This window comes from Acipenser ruthenus, chromosome 37 (genome assembly GCF_902713425.1).
Source record: "Acipenser ruthenus chromosome 37, fAciRut3.2 maternal haplotype, whole genome shotgun sequence".
Taxonomy (NCBI): Eukaryota; Metazoa; Chordata; class Actinopteri; order Acipenseriformes; family Acipenseridae; genus Acipenser; species Acipenser ruthenus.
In genome coordinates, this window is record NC_081225.1 from 10,229,367 (window position 1) to 10,250,674 (window position 21,308).

The 21,308-nt window shown below is 45.1% G+C and overlaps 3 protein-coding genes across 3 annotated transcripts; 2 read left to right on the forward strand and 1 right to left on the reverse strand.

Annotated features, from left to right (window-relative positions):
* Positions 1 to 562: 562 nt before the first annotated feature.
* LOC117968958 (collagen alpha-1(I) chain-like) lies at positions 563 to 7,000 on the forward strand. The gene is made up of 4 exons (XM_059008594.1): positions 563 to 1,150; positions 3,581 to 4,362; positions 4,700 to 4,783; positions 5,665 to 7,000. Exons 1-4 carry the CDS (start codon positions 1,078 to 1,080, stop codon positions 5,668 to 5,670), a joined length of 945 nt encoding a protein of 314 aa, XP_058864577.1. The 5' UTR covers positions 563 to 1,077; the 3' UTR covers positions 5,671 to 7,000.
* A 3,745-nt stretch (positions 7,001 to 10,745) lies between these two features.
* LOC117968959 (caspase-7-like) lies at positions 10,746 to 15,138 on the reverse strand. The gene is made up of 4 exons (XM_034916858.2): positions 14,161 to 15,138; positions 12,480 to 12,643; positions 11,871 to 12,003; positions 10,746 to 11,533 (listed from the first exon to the last, which is right to left on the reverse strand). The coding sequence occupies exons 1-4, from the start codon at positions 14,369 to 14,371 to the stop codon at positions 11,283 to 11,285; spliced, it is 759 nt and encodes a 252-aa protein (XP_034772749.2). The 5' UTR covers positions 14,372 to 15,138; the 3' UTR covers positions 10,746 to 11,282.
* Positions 15,139 to 15,218: 80 nt separating this feature from the next.
* LOC117969001 (RNA/RNP complex-1-interacting phosphatase-like) lies at positions 15,219 to 20,725 on the forward strand. The gene is made up of 9 exons (XM_059008730.1): positions 15,219 to 15,650; positions 15,997 to 16,072; positions 16,807 to 16,938; positions 17,853 to 17,976; positions 18,063 to 18,123; positions 18,298 to 18,344; positions 19,044 to 19,119; positions 19,663 to 19,806; positions 20,047 to 20,725. Exons 1-9 carry the CDS (start codon positions 15,367 to 15,369, stop codon positions 20,363 to 20,365), a joined length of 1,263 nt encoding a protein of 420 aa, XP_058864713.1. The 5' UTR covers positions 15,219 to 15,366; the 3' UTR covers positions 20,366 to 20,725.
* Positions 20,726 to 21,308: the final 583 nt, after the last annotated feature.

A 21,308-nucleotide genomic window follows, 5' to 3' on the forward strand; every position in this document is an offset into this window, starting at 1 on the left:
CAGTCTTGGGTGCTCACAGCCAGCGATTTCAAACCTGGCGAGACGGTATAACCAGACACACTCTGTCAGTGACAGCGCCACCAACTGGGAGACCAAGAGTCACAACACCTGCCCGAGATCGGCAGATCATTCAGCAGCATCTTCGTGATGTCAATTTTTAATCAGCACGATAAAATGTCACTGCACCTGCTCTAAAACAGCGTGTGTCATTTTTTGATCACATCTAGTGAATTTTATCCAAATAAAAGTGATAAGTTTCTTTTGATGCTCAGATATAAGTGATATATGCTCAGTCTATATATATATATATATATATATATATATATATATATATATATACACACACACACACACACACCACCATCACAGTGGTATAAACTGTGGTCTGGTTTTATATTCCTGGCGCTAGTCTGCCCCCTGGTGGCACAGGTGTATACTTCCCTACCTCTAGCCACTACAGGGGGCAGGAGAGCCCATTAATTCGTGTATCAAACAAAACATCCCTCTCTCAATGCCCTTACAAAGATGGCTGCTCCTGGTTTGAACAAAAAGCTGGAATGGATTCTCAACTACGTAATCAGAACTTATTTCTTACCGCGCGACACTTCCTGTTATTTGATTGCAATGGACCATACGACACTAATATGCACCTAAACAGCAGCCCTAGAAGGATATATTATACTAGCATAGGCACATTCAAGCTGCTTTACAGCCCTGGAACATGCAGGAGTAAAATAAAAAGTGAACACTGTTAATGTTATATTATTAAAACTACCTTTTATATTCGTATTAGTGTTTTATAATTTACGGTGGGGGGGCATGTTTGTGCCGGCTTTTGAGAAAAAAAATACACTGTGCAATAAAAAAATACAACTTATTCTATAAGCCTAGTCACAATACCCGATATACATTAACACACGCACGCACACACTTTCCCAACTCCACGCACCTGCTGGATCCGCACCGACTCCAGACTCCACGCCGCGGTTTCGCTCAGACCGCGGGCTGTGCTGCCGGGTGACGCAGTGCAGAGACCCAGGAAGGAAAGCAGCGCAGCGCAGAGCGAGCGTCTTCCAAATGCACAGCAGGAGCAACAAAATGCAAGCGACAGTCTTCCTAATCGCCGCCGTCGGGCTGTGGTGTGCACAGGGTGAGTGTTTCATCGTGAATGGGCTTCGTTTGGGAGGCGGGATAAAAATAAAAAAAAATCGTTTTAATATATATTTTGCAGCCTGTCGGTAGTGATGCGTCGCGTCGTTGCGTGCAAAGACTACGCGTTGCTTTTGCAAGACGCCGGCCCTTGGTGTATGCATAGATGTATTTTTCTATATTAGTTTGATGCGTTGTGTTTTATGATTTTAATGGTGACGCGTTCTTCAGTCGCAGGTGGTGTGTGTTGTTATCAATAATATTATTACTACCGGCCCTATTCAGGAAGTACCAGTAGCTAATTTGGTATTTATTATTGCTTCTGTATTGGGTAGTCCTTGCTTGTCAGTTCAAACCCACACATAACCAGTAAACACCGCGTAAGGGGTATATATTTGATCAAAACGGGATGAGCGAAACCTTGGGACCACGACGTCACTGTGTCAGGGACAGCGGCTTGAAACCTGGTTCCAGTAGACCCAGTTAAACACAGTAAAGAGTATTAAAGCGTGGTTAAGCATTGCACAGCACAGAGAGGCATGGGACAGCATACTCACACACGGGGTTTAACTGTGGTAAAAACGTTATTTAACACGAGAAAACTGCAGCGTTACTGTGCAAATTCACCATAGCAAGCTGTTATAAGGATGAGACTTGTGAAACACCTGTGCGTGTGCGTGTGCGTGTGCGTGTGCGTGTGCGCGCAGTGGATCAGTAATCACTAGTGACGTGCGAACCGGTTCCTTTTGAAGCCGGGTACCCGGTTCCTGCTTTGCAACCGACAAACCGGGACCAAATATCAAGGATTTGCGGTTCTAATGAGGGCTGTAATAAAAGTGATTTACTGAAAACTTAAAACCATGGAAATGATCAAAAACTTTTCATTTCTGTCAAATACGTTTGATAAGTATGATTGACACTTCACACAAGAAAAAAAGAAAACGCGCTTAACTAGACTGTAAATTTGCTATATGGGGAAAAAAATTCAAATAATCTCTTTTGGAAGCCTTTTTTTAAAAAAACAACAAAAGTGAACCTTTTCAGTAAACCCGATACCTATTAGATAAAACGCCTGCCTTGTTATGTACAATTATCGTCGCGGTGTACTTCCAGTATGTAATTTCCGTGTGTCTATATTGCGTGTGCGTGGCACATTGTTTGTACGGTATTCTGTAAAATTGTGTAACGATGACGCCCCATTGAATACTGAAAATATACAACACAGAATAACTCAAGAATACAATATTACCGTGAATAAAACATAAGAATATAAATAATTATTATTTATTATTTGATTATTTAGCAGATGTCTTTATCCAAGGCGACTTACAGAGACTAGGGTGTGTGAACTATGCATCAGCTGCAGAGTCACTTACAATTACATCTCACCCGAAAGACGGAGCACAAGGAGGTTAAGTGACTTGCTCAGGGTCACACAGTGAGTCAGTGGCTGAAGTGGGATTTGAACCGGGGACCTCCTGGTTACAAGCCCTTTTCTTTAACCACTGGACCACACAGCCTCCTTAAATAATGCGGTGGTTAGCGCTGCTGCCTCGCAGGTCCAGGGTCCTGGGTTCGGTTCTGTCTGTGTGGAGTTTGCATGTTCTCCCCGTGTTCGCGTGGGTTTTCTCCGGGTACTCTAGTTTCCTCCCACAGTCCAAAGACACGCTGGCCTCTCTAAATTGCCCCTTAGTTGCCCTGCGATGGACTGGCGTCCCGTCCTGTGGCTGCCGAGTTAGGCTCCGGCTCACCGCGACCCTCTATAGGATTACAGTTACAGATAATAACGACTAAAATATGCACAAATGACACGATAATGATTGACTGCGTGTACACAGCTGGAGAAAGGCTTCAGTCATGTTTTGTAACCTGGATTATAAATTAAATCGCTTCCCAAACTATATAGGGATATTTGTAAAACAAAAAAACCAAACAAAACGTTTTATAAACCCTACCGTTTCATACCCTGTGTGTGTTATAAGGACCGGACATTTGCATACAGCTAAACTTCTACGACAATGTAATTACGCCAGCAAACCGGGACAAACAAAATTGGTGACTTCTTTATAGGAGTCAACTTAATTATACATTTGTGTTTATACACAAGTAGAAGGAAGTACTGATTGCACAGACAACTTCCCTCTTAACTGTGTCATGTATTATATATCAGTATATCAAATTTGGTGCTTCTTTCATTTGGCGTGCAAGATAATCAAACATGCAATCTTCAGATGTGAACAAGTTTTTTTTGGCCAGAAAAACTGGATTATTTAAAAACACACCTACTCAACACTATTATCCCATTGAAAACATTGTTGATTCAAATACGGCCAGCTAATGTTGTGTTGTTCTCGGGCACCAGGGAAGTCAACATTTAAAGAATGGTAACTCATTTTAGCTCTCCCCACCCCCCCTTTTTTTTCTCTGCCAGGTATACCAGTCAGCAGTACAACGTCTTTAACAACTGCATCAGGCAGACAGCCTGATCAGACAGACAGCAGTGAAGGGGTGAATCCTGACCCTCATAAAACAGACCCAGGCACAGACCCTGTAGAAGCTAAGAAAGGAGGTGCTGCAGGTGCAGCAACAGCAGCATCATCATCATCGTCGAAAACTGGAAATCAGAAACCAGGTGGTGGCCCATCAGAAATTACCCCCAAGGAAGGCAAGTCCGGCCCGGAGGGAGGCAAGTCCGGCCCGGAGGGAGGCAAGTCCGGCCCGGAGGACGGCAAGTCCGGCCCGGAGACAGGGAAGCCCGGCCCGGAGACAGGGAAGCCCGGCCCCGAGACAGGGAAGCCCGGCCCCGAGACAGGGAAGCCCGGCCCCGAGACAGGGAAGCCCGGCCCCGAGACAGGGAAGCCCGTCCCGGAGACAGGGAAGCCCGTCCCGGAGACAGGGAAGCCCGGCCCCGAGGGAGGGAAGCCCGGCCCCGAGGGAGGGAAGCCCGGCCCCGAGGGAGGGAAGCCTGGCCCTAAAAATCCAGACTCCACCAAGGCGATCTCTCCTCCAGGAACATCCAAACCCACCCCGAAACCGCGTGAGGGGGAGGGAGAGGGTCCGGGGGACAGGGAGCCAGAGAAGAAGCCCCAAGCCCCCGGATTGGGTCCTGTGGCCCCCAGCGATGACACCGAGAGCAGCCACTTCTTTGCGTACCTGGTGACGGCTGCAGTGCTGGTGGCTGTGCTCTACGTTGGCTACCACAACAAGAGAAAGGTAAGGGCTCTCCGCTGCGCATCACAGGCCCCTCCCTCTCTCGTCACACGCCCACCGTCCTGGCGCAGGTGTCTCAGACAGGAAATCAGTCAGGTTTTGAAATGATTTAAAGAGTGCGGACAGCTGTGTGCTCATTTCTTAGAACACCTCAAGATGTGTCATTTCCATCCTTTGTCAGCCCAGCTGCAGTCCGTGTCAGTTCTTTGGATAATGCCAGTAAGCCGAGGTTATCACTTAGTGTTTAGTTGTAGGGGTGAGTCGGTGTTGGCTCCTGTTGCTCTACACAGGAGATGCTACAAGACGGTTAACAGCGGCTTGTTTCGTCGTGTTCCCCCAGATTATCGCCTTTGTCCTGGAGGGTCGAAGGTCACAGGGTGCCCGTCGGCCCAAATCCACAGACTACCAGAGACTGGATCAGAAGGTAAGACAGAACCCCTTACAGACACAGACACAGACCCACGCACACACACACAGACACAGACCCACGCACACACACACAGACACAGACCCACGCACACACACACAGACACAGACCCACGCACACACACACAGACACAGACCCACGCACACACACACAGACACAGACCCACGTACAGACACAGACCAACGCACACACACACAGACACAGACCCACGTACACACACACACACACAGACCCACGTACACACACACAGACACAGACCCACGTACACACACACAGACACAGACCCACGCACACACACACAGACACAGACCCACGCACACACACACAGACACAGACCCACGCACACACACACAGACACAGACCCACGCACACACACACAGACACAGACCCACGCACACACACACAGACACAGACCCACGCATACACACACAGACACAGACCCACGTACACACACACACACACACAGACCCACGTACACACACACACACACAGACACAGACCCACGTACACACACACACACACACACAGACACAGACCCACGTACACACACACAGACACACACACACACAGACCCACGCGTGCACACACACACACATATCTTGTTCCTAGAAGCCTGCGACATCCATCACAAGGATCCCAAAGCGTTGCTCTCATACACACACACACACCAAAAAAATAAACCATTAAACCATTTAATTAAAATACAGAATTTGATAAAAACAGAAGTTAAAAAAAAAGCTAAAAAATGTGGTTTTAATTGTAAAATGAGAAAAAAAGCGAAGTTTGTAACAATGGAACAATTGAAAGAGTCTAAAAACAAGACTGGAATACAGTTGGAATAAAAAAACGACGCGATTTCTCCTTCTCCTTTCTTTCAGCTGTGAGGCGCCTGCGCAGCGGAATGCAGAAGCACGGCAAATCTGTAAACCACTGGCAGAACGAACGAGTGAAGGACCCGCTTGCAATCGAAGAAATATTTTTATTATTATTTTTTTTTACAGCTAAAAATGTTGATGAACTTTAACTTTTTTTTCAGTTTTTCCTCTTTTTTTCAAATCACACGGCATTTAATTCTGTTTTTTTTTTTTTTTAGTAAGAAAAACCATGCGATCTTTCTAATACGTTATTTTTGATAATGATGATTGTTTTTATGATGCTGTAAATGTGCTGCATGCTCCACGGTCAGCCTGCAGATGCTCACTGGCGCCCCCCAGCTTGCTTCTGGCGAGTGGATGTCAGTGCTGCCGGCGTGTGGATGTCAATGCTGCAGGCGTGAGATTCTTACCACTGCAGGGGCCGCTGCAGCAGTTCACTCTGATGCTTCCTTGTTTTGCCTGCAATTTCTGTGGCAACCGAAATGTGAAAAAAAAAAAAAAAAAGTGTTTTATGTATACATGTGGGTGAGTTTAGGGACTGGTGGACTGTGTGGTGGGTAGAGCTGAGGGACTGGGAGGTGAGCAGTGTGGCCTAGTGGATAGAGCTGAGGGACTGGGAGGTGAGCAGTGTGGCCTAGTGGTTAGAGCTGAGGGACTGGGGGAGGCAGTGTGACCTAGTGGTTAGAGCTGAGGGACTGGGAGGTGAGCAGAGTGGCCTAGTGGTTAGAGCTGTGGGACTAGGAGGTGAGCAGTGTGACCTAGTGGTTAGAGCTGAGGGACTGGGGGAGGCAGTGTGACCTAGTGGTTAGAGCTGAGGGACTGGGGGAGGCAGTGTGACCTAGTGGTTAGAGCTGAGGGACTGGGGGAGGCAGTGTGACCTAGTGGTTAGAGCTGAGGGACTGGGGGAGGCAGTGTGACCTAGTGGTTAGAGATGAGGGACTGGGAGGTGAGCAGAGTGGCCTAGTGGTTAGAGCTGAGGGACTGGGAGGGAGGCAGTGTGGCTAAGATGAGGGGATGCACTGTTGACTAAGTATGTAATCTGTATTAAATTGTGCAGTAATGCTAGCGCTGTAACTGTTTATGATGACGAGGGAAGCTTGATGTTGTGTATGTTTTGTTTTTGTAAAGAAAGGTGGGTCTTCTAGGCAGGAGAGTAACTTTCTGTGACAGCCACAATCACACCTGAGGGAACGTATTCTTGAAGAGACTGGATTACATTGAGCTTGTTTGCAGATCGAAGGCTCCTCCTAAATCTGGATGGCTGTTAAACCGGAATTAAATTGCACTTGTGGGTGGATTAAATCAAATAAAATCAAATATATATATATATTACAGCCTTTCCCTTGGTATTGCCTGTCTTAAGGTGGAACTCAATCAAACCCCCCTGAGTCGTGGTTTCCATCACTTTTAATAATCAAAGCCTTCAAAAGTTTAGCGTAACATTGTCACTAGCCCCAAAGTGTTCCTGTTTGTTTTTTTTTTTCAAAGCTACAACACCACATATTCACTTGCAGTGTTGCAGCAGATAAGGATCCCCACGACTGAAGGGGACTCCTGTTACATGAGCACAGGAAGGAAGTTCGTTGTATAGTGTTGTGGCTGGGGCAGTGGTGATCATGTGGTGTTGGTTTTAAGAACGTCCCTGTGCAGCACGCGTTTCTGGTGTGTTTGAGGGGCATGTCCTGCAGTGTCTGGAAACTTGACTCAATTCCACAAAGAAGTTTTGAAACGGTCAGAAAGAGGATGGAACCCTTAGAGAGCTTTTGATCTTACTTCAGGAATGTTTCAGCGAGTACAAGAATAGGGTGTGGGATCCTTTAATAGCGTTTCACTGGGCAGTATTGTGATGCAGAAAAAAATCAAATCTAATATAAGTTCAATTTGAAGTTGGCTCGTTTTAATGTAAAACAAACCAGCAGGTCTCCAGGCACGGTACAATCACACACATCGTGCGTATCCCCTGGCTAAGACCGAACCAATCTGGACTCCAAACAGCATTGCTTTTACTAGGGGAGCTACTGGGGACCCCAGAACACTCTTTCTAGTTCTAGAATGTGGATGCCGCTTTCATTCTGTAATTTTTTTGCCCCCCGAGAGATCTACAGCGCCCTCTATGGCCTGTGGTGGTAGTGCAGGCTGGTTATTTAATATACTGCAATTCCCGAAAGCTGCACCAGAGGCAGCAACTGAGCAACGAGAATAACGAAAAAACGTTTGTTCTTACTCAGCAGCAGGACAGCATTATGAGCTGCGCTTTTAAATATATATATATATATATACCCCCTGCGTCCGGGGTATAGCGGACCTGGCCGTACGCACTGATGTCTCCCTTTTCATTGTTCAGTATACTGGATATGGAGTTTTCTGCTTATTCAGTGGCAGTGCAACGGTTATGTGTGAAGTACTGCGGTCTCCTATCAGCAGCAGACAGGCAGTGTGCTGCTGTATCAGGTCCACTGCACTGTGCAGTATCTGCTCTCAATGCATTGCGTTGCCATGGAGGGCAATGCTGTGGTCTGCTGATGGATCTGCAAGGTTGTATTCGGGGTAATGGTAGATTACAGTCAGCACTCGCATATCCGACCCTATAACAGTTTGACTTCAGTGACGGTTAAACGTGTGTGACGCATATGTGATTATTTTATTTATCTTCCCTGGAAAACGGACAATATTAAAAATACAGATGTGAAAGGACTTGTGTCTTTGTATCAGAAAACTGAACGGAGTCGTGTGTGACGGGTAAGTGCATTCATTTGTTATATATATATATATATATATATATATAATGGGGATTCATTTCATTCTTAATACAAGGGCGGTATAATGGAATGCCAATGGAATTTATTTTCAAAGTATTGCATAATTTCAGAATGCCACACATCCTGTCAATTATCTCCAGTGTGAACGGAAATGAAACCGCCTATGTGCCAGGAATGCGAGCAGACTGGAAAGTGATCCAGCCACGTATTATTATTATTAATTTCTTAGCAGACGCCCTTATCCAGGGCGACTTACAATTGATACAAGATATCACATTGTTATTATGATTATTTTTTTTTACATACAATTACCCATTTATACAGTTGGGTTTTTACTGGAGCAATCTAGGTAAAGTACCTTGCTCAAGGGTACAGCAGCAGTGTCCCCCCACCTGGGATTGAACCCACGACCCTCCGGTCAAGAGTCCAGAGCCCCTAACCACTACTCCACACTGCTGCACTTGCATCTGTATGACAGAGACAGTGTTGCAGTTTCGAAGAGGAAACAGGCGGTTTGAATGACCAGATCCAACCTGCCAGTGCATTTTAAACCCAGTTTCGCGCACCTCGTTGCAAGCAATAAGACAGTTAGCGTGTTTTTTGATTTGTGGGACACGTGTCTGCCCCTTGCACCTCAAAGGGCTCCCTATCTGCTGAGCGACTCCTGCTGTATTTTAATTTGTGATCGATTCTAAAATGACGTCACGCCAAGCCAGAACTCTCAACACAGGCGCTGAAGTACACAGAATAAAATACATTAAAAAATATCTTGATTGAGGAATGACCTTATATCAGCCCTTAATGTGGAATCCCGGCAATGCATATTATTATTGTTTGTTTATTTAGCAGACGCCTTTATCTAAGGAGACTTACAGAGACTAGAGTGTGTGAACTATGCATCAGCTGCAGAGTCACTTACAATTACGTCTCACCTGAAAGACGGAGCACAAGGAGGTTAAGTGACTTGCTCAGGGTCACACAATGAGTCAGTGGCTGAGGTGGGATTTGAACCGGGGACCTCCTGGTTACAAGCCCTTTTCTTTAACCACTGGACCACACAGCATCCTACACAGAATAAAATACATTAAATACAGCAAGTACACAGAATAAAATACATTAAAAATATCTTGATTGAGGAATGACCTTATATCAGCCCTTAATGTGGAATCCCGGCAATGCATATTATTATTATTTGTTTATTTAGCAGACGCCTTTATCTAAGGAGACTTACAGAGACTAGAGTGTGTGAACTATGCATCAGCTGCAGAGTCACTTACAATTACGTCTCACCTGAAAGACGGAGCACAAGGAGGTTAAGTGACTTGCTCAGGGTCACACAATGAGTCAGTGGCTGAGGTGGGATTTGAACCGGGGACCTCCTGGTTACAAGCCCTTTTCTTTAACCACTGGACCACACAGCCTCCTTGATATGATTAGTCACAGAGGAGCGCTCATATTGAAACCATCAGGAATGGAAAGCCCTGTATGTGCCAATCGTAGCTCACACGATTTTATCAGAACAGGGTGTGTTTGATCAGCACACTATAAAGAAACCGCTTCAGGACCAAGGCGAGTATAAAAACAACCTGCAGCGTTGCACGCACGCGTCTCCGGGCTGCTGTTAAGTTGTTTTGGGGTGGAGGAGGTTCAAACTCCGCACTCGGAGAACATCTGGACAGCATCGTGTTTGCATAAGATACCGTTATCAGCTGACCTCAGTTGTCTCAGTGTTATCTCTAGGCTTGCTCTTTTTACAAGTTTATTTTTCAGGGGCTCATAAAACACTGTAATAAATCCCTCGCCTTTTAGAGTTTGTATTTGACCGGGATTCTTCATTGGAACACCGTGAAGCATCTTAATTCTACAACAGGTTCCGCCACTTTCAGTGCAGGAGTCGTTCCTGAGCAGCGGAGCTGTGATCGACCGGTGCCGAGATACTGCTATTCAAAGTCAGCACCAGGAAAGCGTTGGGTATGATTGACACCCGTTTCATTTGATTTTCCTGAGCTTGGATAGCTCCTCCCCCGGCTGCATTTGGTCACTGCTGGTCAGAAGCAAGGAATACATTGCAATTTGATTGCATTGCAAAGCACTGCACAGCGAACAGATTTCACGAGGTTTCAATAGAGTACCCCCGAGTCAAAAAGAAATCTGTTACTCTGAAAGGTGAGTGGTTTATTATAGCGTTATGTGAGCCCCTGAGAAACTTTGAAGGGGAGCACACCTGTATAGAATATATAAAGAAAAAACTCCATAACATCAACAGTAGTATTTATCTATTCTTTCACCAGAATGGTGCAAATTGCATTTCGTTGTACAGACGTTAATAGCTCTCTATGTGCTGTGTATGTATTTATCATACCTGAGTAAATGACAAAATAATGACAACTGCTGTCAAACAATGTACTTTCATTACATTTTTATTTTTACGAAAAATCCGAAATCACAATTTAATACAATAACTTCCGCTCACAGATCTTCAGCACATACGTGATCAGTCACAAAACACATCGATTGGAAAACTAAACAGCAGGAAATGACGCCGACCACTTTAACACATACGTGTCACAGTACGTGTTTGAAATGTTTTTGTGTCCCAAAAAACATGTGTACTTTCAATGTACACATTCTAACCCACATATACCACCATTCCCTCTGTTAGTGAGTGAACAAAAACAGAAATGAACTGTCACACACACACTACCCCTGCCTGTGTAATTATACCATGTCAAATGTCCTTTTATATTTATTTTACTTCCTTTTGTATCAGTCTTTTACTTGTAAACATTATTTGATATTGCACATTCCTTAATGAGAAGCACAGCTGGTGCCTGGGGGGGTGTGGTTTCACTGTCTCCTCCCCTATAGTGGGAGGGGCTCCTTGAGTCTGTCGGCGAATGGGAAGACCTGACGCGTGAGCCTCGTGACGAAGCAAGGCATCTCCTTCTTCCCGCCCAACTCCCGCCCCTTGGCCTCGAAGTTGTGCGCGACCCGGTAGTTGAGGCGGGTCATGAGCTGAGTGACCTCTAGGCTCCGTCCCCCTTCTTCCTCCAAGAGGTCGCACAGAGTCTGGAGGAAGACTGACCCCATAGGGTGCAAGAAAGCACCGTACCCTGAAAACACACAAGCAGGGTTACTGTGCATCCTACAGATTACAAACCAGGGGTACCCCTGGCATGGGTGGGGGGGCTAGGATAACAAACAACCCCTTGGACAGGAGGCTAAACTGGGAAATGATTTATCTGCACAGACTGCTATTTTAATTAACACAAATAAATTGTGAAATGTATTAAAACAAAGGCCATTGGTTATTATGTACGCTGGACCATGCATTATAGTGCAAGCTTGTCATTAATTAGAGGATTCATACATTCAGCGCAAAGGCATTTCAAAAGGTGTAAATATCCTCAGAGCTGGACGCTGTGGTGCCAGAGCTGTGAACGTGTCTACCTGGGGCTGTGGCGAACATGACTGCAGAGTCAATGGGAATGGAGAAACAGGGAGAGAAGCTGTCCTCTTCACTGACAGACACACTGTCCGCCTGCAGCTCCACGCCATCGTCCAGCTCTTTCCCACGACAGGCCTGCAGACAACACCCACCGTCAAGCAGGAATCTCAAACCACGAACAGTTCGGACAAGCCGTTTCCAAGACTCAGGTCAGCAGAACAGAGTACTGCAATCATCCTTTATATATTTATATATTGCAGGTCTTTAAAGGTTTATGCTTTGTGTTTCATCCATAACTGTAAACCACTCGATAGTGCTCAAGTAAGAAACATTGAAAGCAGCTACATGTCTTCAATATACATCTCAAGGTATACAGATCTGGCCAATAGCTTTGCATCACCTAGAATTTTAGGATTGAGACAAAACTATATGAACATAATTTAGATATTTTATTTAACATCATGTAATCAAAGAAACTAGAAAATGACAGCACAAAAAAAGTCTACCGTATAGTTGTTCAGCAGGTTTCATTCGACTTTATGAAGCACGGTGAGTTCATTCTATAGGGGGATGCAGCTAAAAGAGGATGGTATCCCACAGCTAACACCAACCTGAACAAAAAACAGCTTGGTCGTCTCTGACGTCCCGGGACCCCCGAACCAGCTGAAGATCTCTGCCAGCCTGACTGCATTCCCGTCTGCCCCGAAAACCAGCCCCTCCTCTCCATGGCTGGACAGGACCCCCACGAAGCATGTTCCCCCCATCTCCAAACTTGCTACAGGGAATAAAATGAAACAAGAGCTCAACAACACTGCTATCCACTGTCCAGTCATCAAAGTTGCTGTATCCAAATTTAACAATTATATATATATATATATATATATATATATATATATGTAGATGGGCTTCACTGAGTTACAGGAAAATAATTCCATCCAGGGTTTCTGTGATGTCATAAACTACGAGAGCGAAGGTGGTTTATAAACTGTCACAGAAACCCAAGATGGAATTGTTTTCCTGTAACTCACTGAAGAGGCCCGTCTGTTATTTTTTATAATCCTCGGATACCCTTGTGATGCTAATATTAAAGAAGACGTCATTTACAGCGCTGTACAGACGCTCTGTGTCGTTATCCGTTTCTCCAGTTTCTTTGAGATACGAATGTAGCAGCTTTACATCGTATTCTCATTTTGTTGATCATTAATGAACATTTCTGTACTGTGGGTGTGGTCGAGTCCGAAGTTTAGCGTTTCCTGTTGTTCTCTTTTATAACAGAGAAGTGAGCAATGTGTTACTGTAAAGTGGATTTCTAGTACAAAGCCCTCAGGCAGGAACCATAGAAACGGGTGCTGATTGCTTTATGAGGGCTAGCAGATGATTACACAATCAGAGGGAAACCCGATTTCATGCACGGAGAGTCGTCAGGTGATTTCTCATACCTGCGTGGCTTCCAGTAAATACAGCTGTCTCCTTGTATCAGATAAGCCTTCAGGGCCTCTATATCAGTCAATGGAGCCACACTGTCTCCTGCTTGGCATCCAAATTTGACTTGAATGCAGGCTTTGATCCACGCAAACAGTGACCAAAACCCGATAATAGGTCCTAACAATACGGCCAGGCAGTGCACCCTTCAAACAGTACATTTGCACAGTAATCTTTCACTTCCCCCCCATGGTTACTATAGTGTATCGTGGTTTGCTTTACCATACCTCTCTGGCCATTGCTTTATTACACTTGCAATGCTTTTAACTTGAAAATGCTCAGTAAGTTTTAACACCTACGCTCTCCTCTGACTCTTATCTCTGACTACTTTACAGGAACTCTTTATTTGAATTGAATGCAGCTCTCAACATATATCAACACCCAAAGTCAATAAGCAGTTATCCTGTTTACCATGTAGTTGACAATACAGACAGACGAATTTGAAGGAGTCCCTAACTCCCACTTGAAACTCCCACTAGCCCTGCTGCACCCAGTCCTGGGTTTCAGAGCTCCCCTTGTTTAGGTCTGCTATTCAAAGGACCAGGTAGGTGCCAGGAGTTTGAGCAACCAGGCCCCTGGTAAGTCTGCTCTGAAATGAGGGGTTTGTTGTTCAAACGCTTTCTTCCTTAAAATACATTTGAGAGCGACTCAAGTATCACGAGGAGGAAACTGACCATTTGGATGACCGGATCCAACCGGTCAGTACATTTTAAAACCCACGTTTCGTGCCCCTCGTTGCAAACAATAAGAAAAGTTGGCGTGGTTTTTTATTTCGTGGGTTAAAGCCGCGGCCCGTGGCTGGCTCCTCACCTGTCTTGAAGACGTTTCGGATCTCCTCAGCTGTCAGGTCATTGTGGATGGTCACTTGGAAGCCCAGTCTGGACAGGATCTTGTGCAGCCGCTTGGTATCTTTCTTTACCCCTCTCCTGGGGGCCAGGGGAACCCCGTGGTAAAACTCCATAACTGACACCAGCAAAGCCTGGTTCTTGTTGGGAGGAGCTTTTGAGTCAAAAATCGGCATAGCTGAAGTCAAGACCAGTCGATGAACTAGAAATGAATGCAGCTGCTGTAGTGTTTCAGAGTTGCAGCTGTCTGTATTCCCTCTCCAAAGTAGACTAACAGCAAGTGTTGGATCACTAAATAGATGTTTCAGCTCCTCCCTGTTCACCTGAATAAGTCACCTGGAACATGATTGCTTTATCATGCTGGGAAGTGTTGATACAGGGTGGAGTTGCCCTGTGTTTAATGATATGAGGTGTAATGTTTAACTCTTTCAGCACATGAGAAATAAAAAAAAAATAACATACGCAGATATGCTGTCTAATTTCTCATTGACTGTAGTACAACAAGTTTTCGCTGTAAATTTGCAATTTGTGTTTCAAAAAAATAAAAAATAAAATAGTGGTTCTGGTTTTAAGATGTTTAAGTGAGAATTCGACCCCAGGAATGGCGTTCTATTGCTGTAAATAAAACACATTGTACATTAAAACACACGTTTCTTAACAGTATAAAATAAAGATTGATTGATTGATTGATTGAAATTTAAATGCCCTGAGTACAAAACTATTGCACTGCCACTGAAGATCGTTTCAGAACATTGTTTCGATCGGCCCACATAAAGTCGAAGGGGCATAAGGAATTGCAACACCGGTTTATTGGAAATTCCAGGATATCGACACTAAGGCAATTCTAAAGAAGCCAATGGACTACGCGTTTCACATGGCTGAGCCCTGACTCGTTGACAGCAGCAGCAGGCGCGATGATGTCATGCTGTTCTGTACCTTGCTGACACACGCGTGGCTCCATCGCAACAGCGCCATCTGGTGGAATAATGTAAAAATCAATTCATTGCGCGACAATGACGTCATAATATTGGATTATAGACTGTTCCGGATGTTCATTTTTTTTAAACGTACGGCGTTAGAGAAGGCTCATTTCTAGAGGGGGGTGCTTATTAGTAAAGTAGTATTATCTTAATAATGTAACAGTTTTGTGTAATTTTGTGTTTTTTTGTACATGCTGAAACCCCGTCCTGTCCTGCAAGCGCGCTCGCTATTGAAAGCCTTAATGAATGCGAATGGCTCCGGTTTAAATACTAGCGACAGGGCCGGACCGAGCCGGGGGCTGATAGTAACCGGGCGTCCGGGTGCGAGGTCAGGAAATCCCGGCGAGCTGAAGACGGACGGGCGGGGCAGCGCACGAAGTCCATTTTATGAGGGAAGAGGTGGAATATCTCAGAGAGGATTTTTCACACAGGCACCAGCAATGACAAACCGCAAGAAAAATCACGTGCCGGACAGGTTAGTAAACTTTGCGCACATGAATATGGCTTTGTGTTGTTTATTTGTGATGTTGTGGAGTGGGACGATGTTTAATTTTATACCACACTAGTAAAACCCGATTGCATGCGTTCGGGACACGTCTTCAAAGCTGCCGTAAAATTTGGAAACAGTCCCGTTTGTTGGCAACGTATTTCTGTACCAGCAGTTAGGCTTTTTTTGGATTTCACTTTGAAATGTATTTGCTTACGATTGTAAGTCGCCCTGGATAAGGGCGTCTGCTAAGAAATAAATAATAATAATAATAATAATCACTAAGCTGTGTGCTTTTCATCCGTCTGACTGTGTTCAAATTGTCGCTGCGCAGGTGGACTGCGTACAGTGCGGTTGGGAAGAGGATTCCTGGGACGCGCTTCGTTGCGTTTAAAGTTCCCCTGAGGCAGGTGAGATGCGCCCTACACGCTTTTTATTTTTTTGACTGCATGCACTGTATAATTCAGCATTTTAAACTGAGAAAGTAAGTAGCTTCAGAATTAAGAACGGAGCGGTTCTCAATCGTCCAGTGACTCAGAAATGAGACATTATAAACAACTGCTTGTTTCAGAAAAATGGCAAAGAACACTACCATTTTAACTTAACTGTTTCTGTTCTCAAGATTTCTTTGACAAAGTATAGACTGTACTGTAAGCCTTGTATTATTTGGACTGCCTATGCAGTGTGGGGTAGTGGTTGACCCTGAATGCTGGTGCACGACAGCTGATGACAGCAGTGTTGAGTTTTGGTCAGGGCTCCCGACTCTTGACCGGAGGGTCGTGGGTTCAATCCCAGGTGGGGGGGACACTGCTGCTGTACCCTTGAGCAAGGTACTTTACCTAGATTGCTCCAGTAAAAACCCAACTGTATAAATGGGTAATTGTATGTAAAAATAATGTGATATCTTGTAACAATTGTAAGTCGCCCTGGATAAGGGTGTTTGCTAAATAGTAGTAATAATAATAATAATAATATGTGTGAGGTGACGGTCCAGGAACGCAGATGATGAGCTGCATGGCATGAATTTCAAAACCTGAAACATGTCAGTAGGTATCCTGTTGTATCCTGGATGGACCGTGCTCCACACAAACACATATTTGAAGGTTGACTCAGTCTTACCCCTCTGTGCTCCCCCTCCCCTCAGGCGTTTGAGCATCACCTGCCCCCTGAGATGCGCTTCTCCCCCCTGGACCTGGTGCAGAAGCTGGGGGAACAGAAAGAGGAGCTGGGGCTGATCATCGACCTCACCTTCACCACCCGCTACTACCAGCCCCAGGTGAGACCCCTTTCCGCTGCCAGACCCCACTGGGCTGTTTCAGGGATTGTTTTCAAACTTGCCTGCAGGATGATACATTTCTGTTTCCATCTCCTCCTCTTTATGGAGGCTTGGTGGTCCAGTGGTTAGAGAAAGGGGCTTGTTACCAGGAGGTCCCCGGTTCAAATCCCAGTTCAGCCAGTGACTCGCTGTGTGTGACCCTGAGCAAGTCACTGAACCTCCTTGTGCTCTGTCTTTCGGATGAGACAAACGAGGTCCTATTGGAAGTGACGGTTAGTTACCTCCTCGGTTGTTGAAGCATAGTTCACTCCCTAGTCTCTGGAAAGTCACTTGGGATAAGTGTCTACTAAATGACTCAATAATGCTTTACAAGGGATGTATGTGTCCCCAAATAAGTGATGCAAACCTTTTTTTTACTTTTGCACTGAGGTGCACGAAACAGGTGGGATGTGCTCATCCAAATTGTCAGTTTCCTCCTTGAGATAGTTGACTCGCTCTCAAATGTATTTGATTAAGAAGAAACCGTTTTGAACAAGCGCTCAATTCCTTGTGCACCTGAAGGGGTTAATGGCTTCTCCTCTCAATGTTTTCATCAGGTTTTTGGATACCCATGTGGTCTGCTTGCATTATTTTGTAAAAATAATGTGTAAAAAAATAATGTAATTGCGTGTCAAAATAATGTGATATCTGTATAATGTGAAATAATGTGATATCTTGTAACAATTGTAAGTCACCCTGGATAAGGGCGTCTGCTAATAAATAAATAATAATAATGAAATAATAATCATTTTGGCTTAATTTGTCAAGGATAAAATTTCCATGTTTAGATCGATTAAATAATAACCAGAGAAAGAGAGAGGTTTGTAAACTGGGCTTTGTTAGTTTTAATATGTACTCTCTGTGTGTCTTGTCAGGACTTGCCGGAGAGCTTGTTTTATTTAAAGATCTTCACTGCAGGACATGAGGTGCCTTGCAATGCCACCATCCTGAAGTTCAAGCAGGCTGTCCGGAGATTCCTGCGGGAGAACGAAGGCAACGGTGAGCTGGATTTCTTGCTTTCCAGACAGGCGTCTTTTTTTTGGCGCGGCCGTTTCTGATTGTCGCTTTTGTTTTTGTTGTTCCAGACAAGTTGATTGGAGTCCACTGCACCCACGGACTAAACAGAACCGGGTATCTTGTCTGCAGGTATGTTTTTTTTTTTAAAAACACTGCCTGTAAAGCCACTAGGAGTTCACATCGTACAGCCCCCGCTGCCTCCTTTTGATCCGACCTGTAATCGTTTTAACGTTAAAAATCTTCATGACAAAGTGTGTGCCACGTTCATGATTACACCTGCGTTACTCTCTTCTGTTCTTGCAGGTACCTAATTGATGTGGATGGAATGGATCCCGGTGTGGCGATAAACCGTGAGTGTGGTGTATGGAGTATTGACCAGATCCCTGTTAAAAGTCTAAAGCTGAGGGAACACATAGATACTTGTTCAGGAGCAGCAGCTTGAAACCTGGTTCCAGGAGACCTAGTTTGAGGTTGCTGTATCAAACCCCCAAGTCTCCCCTGGTGTGCCGTGCAGTGACCTGAAACCAAGTTCCAAGCCAGAAAGTGTCTCCGTGTTCCCTCGGTTTAAGGCTACTGAAGTTCTATCTGGGATTTATAATGTCAACAGACAAGCATTGCCCTGTGTGCAATACAGCGAGGCTGTGCTGGGAGCACGAGTGTAAGGCTCTGTAATTCCTGCAGAGAAAGTTTGATAAATCAAGTGAACAGGAAAAATACATGTCTCTAGATTTGAATTTGAATTTGTGCCGATAAAATGATAAACGTTTCGAAAAGTCTTCTACCTCGTAAAATGAATCTGCACAAATCCAAGCAGCTGTTTCTTCAGTATCTTGAACTGCAATAGGGAATTAGCCCAGCCCACTCCCACTGCCCCTGACCTGCGTGCCCAGCGCCTGCTAGCAGAAATCTGTGACCTGCGTTCACGTTTTGTATGCACAGAGAGAGATCCTTGGCAATGTTTTAGCAGTCCCAGACGGTTCAGCTTTGACATGAGAGTATCTGTGTGTCTTTCTGCCCATCTTTTCACCTTTTTGTCCTGTTGTCTTCAGTTTTCAATAAGTCCAGAGGCCACTCCATAGAAAGGCAAAACTACATTGAAGACCTGCGGAACGGACCCACGAGGAGGTAAGCCCGGGAGCGTTTACTGCTACAAGAATACTTCCTTTTTGTCTGCCCCCAGTAAATAGGGGGTTTGTGTTCCTGCTGTGCCAGGGCACACATGACACGTCCGCAGTGTTTTACAAACACACAGCATCAGTCTGTTCATTTAAATCTAGGAGAAAACACTCTGGTGCAGGAATAACATGAAGATTCAGATGAGAAATCAGAAATCTGTAGCAGCCGGAGAATTTATGACTGTGTGTCTGTGTATGTGTGTGGGATCAGATTTAGAAACAGCGCTATCAACTCCCAAAATGTATATAATACATTACATTGTAAGATATTTATATCTGCTCTGTGTTTTATGCAAGGTTTATGTAGAGATTGCAGGAAAATAATCCTCGGACGAGCCATTGCAGTTGCCTTACGCATCTGTGTTTTCAAACTGCATTAAAACCCACATTGCATGAGGTTTCATTTTCCCAATGGCCAGAAAGAGTTTTTTTTTTAAATGGTAGATTTCTCTGAAAAGGTTGAATTAATGTTTTCTGTCTTTTTTTTCTTCAGCAACAAGGGGATTGAGTTGTCGGTGCATGAGCTGGAGCCTGTCCGCGGCCAGGCGGCTCTGACTGAGAGCTCCTCCGCTGTCTCTGGTGCTGCTCCCCACACTGAGAGGCGTCTCCCCCCAGGACCCTGCCGACCTCCCTACCAGTACAAACCGTTTCCATTGTGTCAACTTACTGTTGGGTCACGCTAAGCAAAAATGGGGGGGGGGGGGGGGGGGCAGGTTGTAAAACGAACAAACGAATGCAAGCAAGAATGATATGGAATCCCAAGTAGAAATATATCCCTGATATATATGCACTTGCACAAGCATTGACCCAAGCATCGCGTTCTGAAATGGTGCAATTTAGTCTTGCAGTGGTCTAAATTTTGTGTTGTCTTTTTCAGGCAGCCCCCTCCCCGTTTCTACCCCCCTCCCCCTCCTCATGGTGCGGGGAGGGGGCCCTTGAGACCCAGCGAGTACATGGAGACCTGGAGGAGACACCCAGAGCCATGGGACGCCCCAGGACCAAGCTACCCCCCGCTGCCAAGATACCCACCGCTGCCCCGATACACCGGCAGCGATTGTGACCCCTACTTCAGACAGGACCCGCCCTGGGCCGGGCATTACCCCCCGCCCCCCGAAAACCGATGGGACACCCAGAGCAGGAGACGCAGGAAATTGCACAGGAAAGCCCAGAGCGGACAGCCGCAGGACAGGACTTGAGAAAAAACGAAATGCAAACTCGCTCCGAGACACTCTGTGGTTATTACAAGGTGTTGCTTGCAGTCTCAGACAGACGTGTTGTTTTGCTGATCCAAACTTTTTTTGTTTTCCATCTCAAAAGTGCCTGTATGTATTATTAAAATAAAAAGGTACCCAATTGCATAGCAGTTTGAGCCCTACCATGTTTTTTTCCTGTGAACTTAAATGTTCATTGTCTCTGAGTTTAATCGGGCAGATTCAAAATCTCTGGCATGGCTCAAACTTGATCTGCATTAAACCATTAAGGGAGATGGGCATTCATCAAGAGTTATTTTAATAAATAAATAAATAAATAAATAAATAATATTCTCTTTAATTGTTTTAATGAGTTCCGGTAAATAGTTTAATCATGAAACTGTACCATCTTCTTCAGCAGTCGGTTTCGTAAGTATCGAATGGGAAGTCGTTGGTAACATTATGCTTTGTTGTAGGATATACTGGAAGCCCCTTTGAGGGCCAGTTTAACTGGCCTTAGACTGGCAATCCCAGCCTGTTCTGTTGGATTTGATGTCATCCACACAGTGTGTGACCATGCAGATAGCTGTGTGGGGTTATACCTGAGGAGACTCTGCTTTCTGAGTATGCAGTACCTTCTCCGGTTTCGAATAGAAGCTCATGCCACTGACTGCATGTGCTCCCATGATCAAGTGTTTATAAACATGCTTCACTATACAGCTGTGGCCAAAGCGATAGAGATAGGGGGAAAAAAGATCTTCATGGGACTGTTCCTCCCTCTAATACTCCTGTGCTGGCTTTGAAGTGAAGAAGGCTAGTTTCATAGACCCAGATTAGCACTCGCCTTGGGTTTAGCTAAAATAACATTAGGTAGTCCAGGATTAGTTGTTATTATTATTTATTTATTTGGCAGACGCCTTTATCCGAGGAGATTTACGGGCAGGACGGT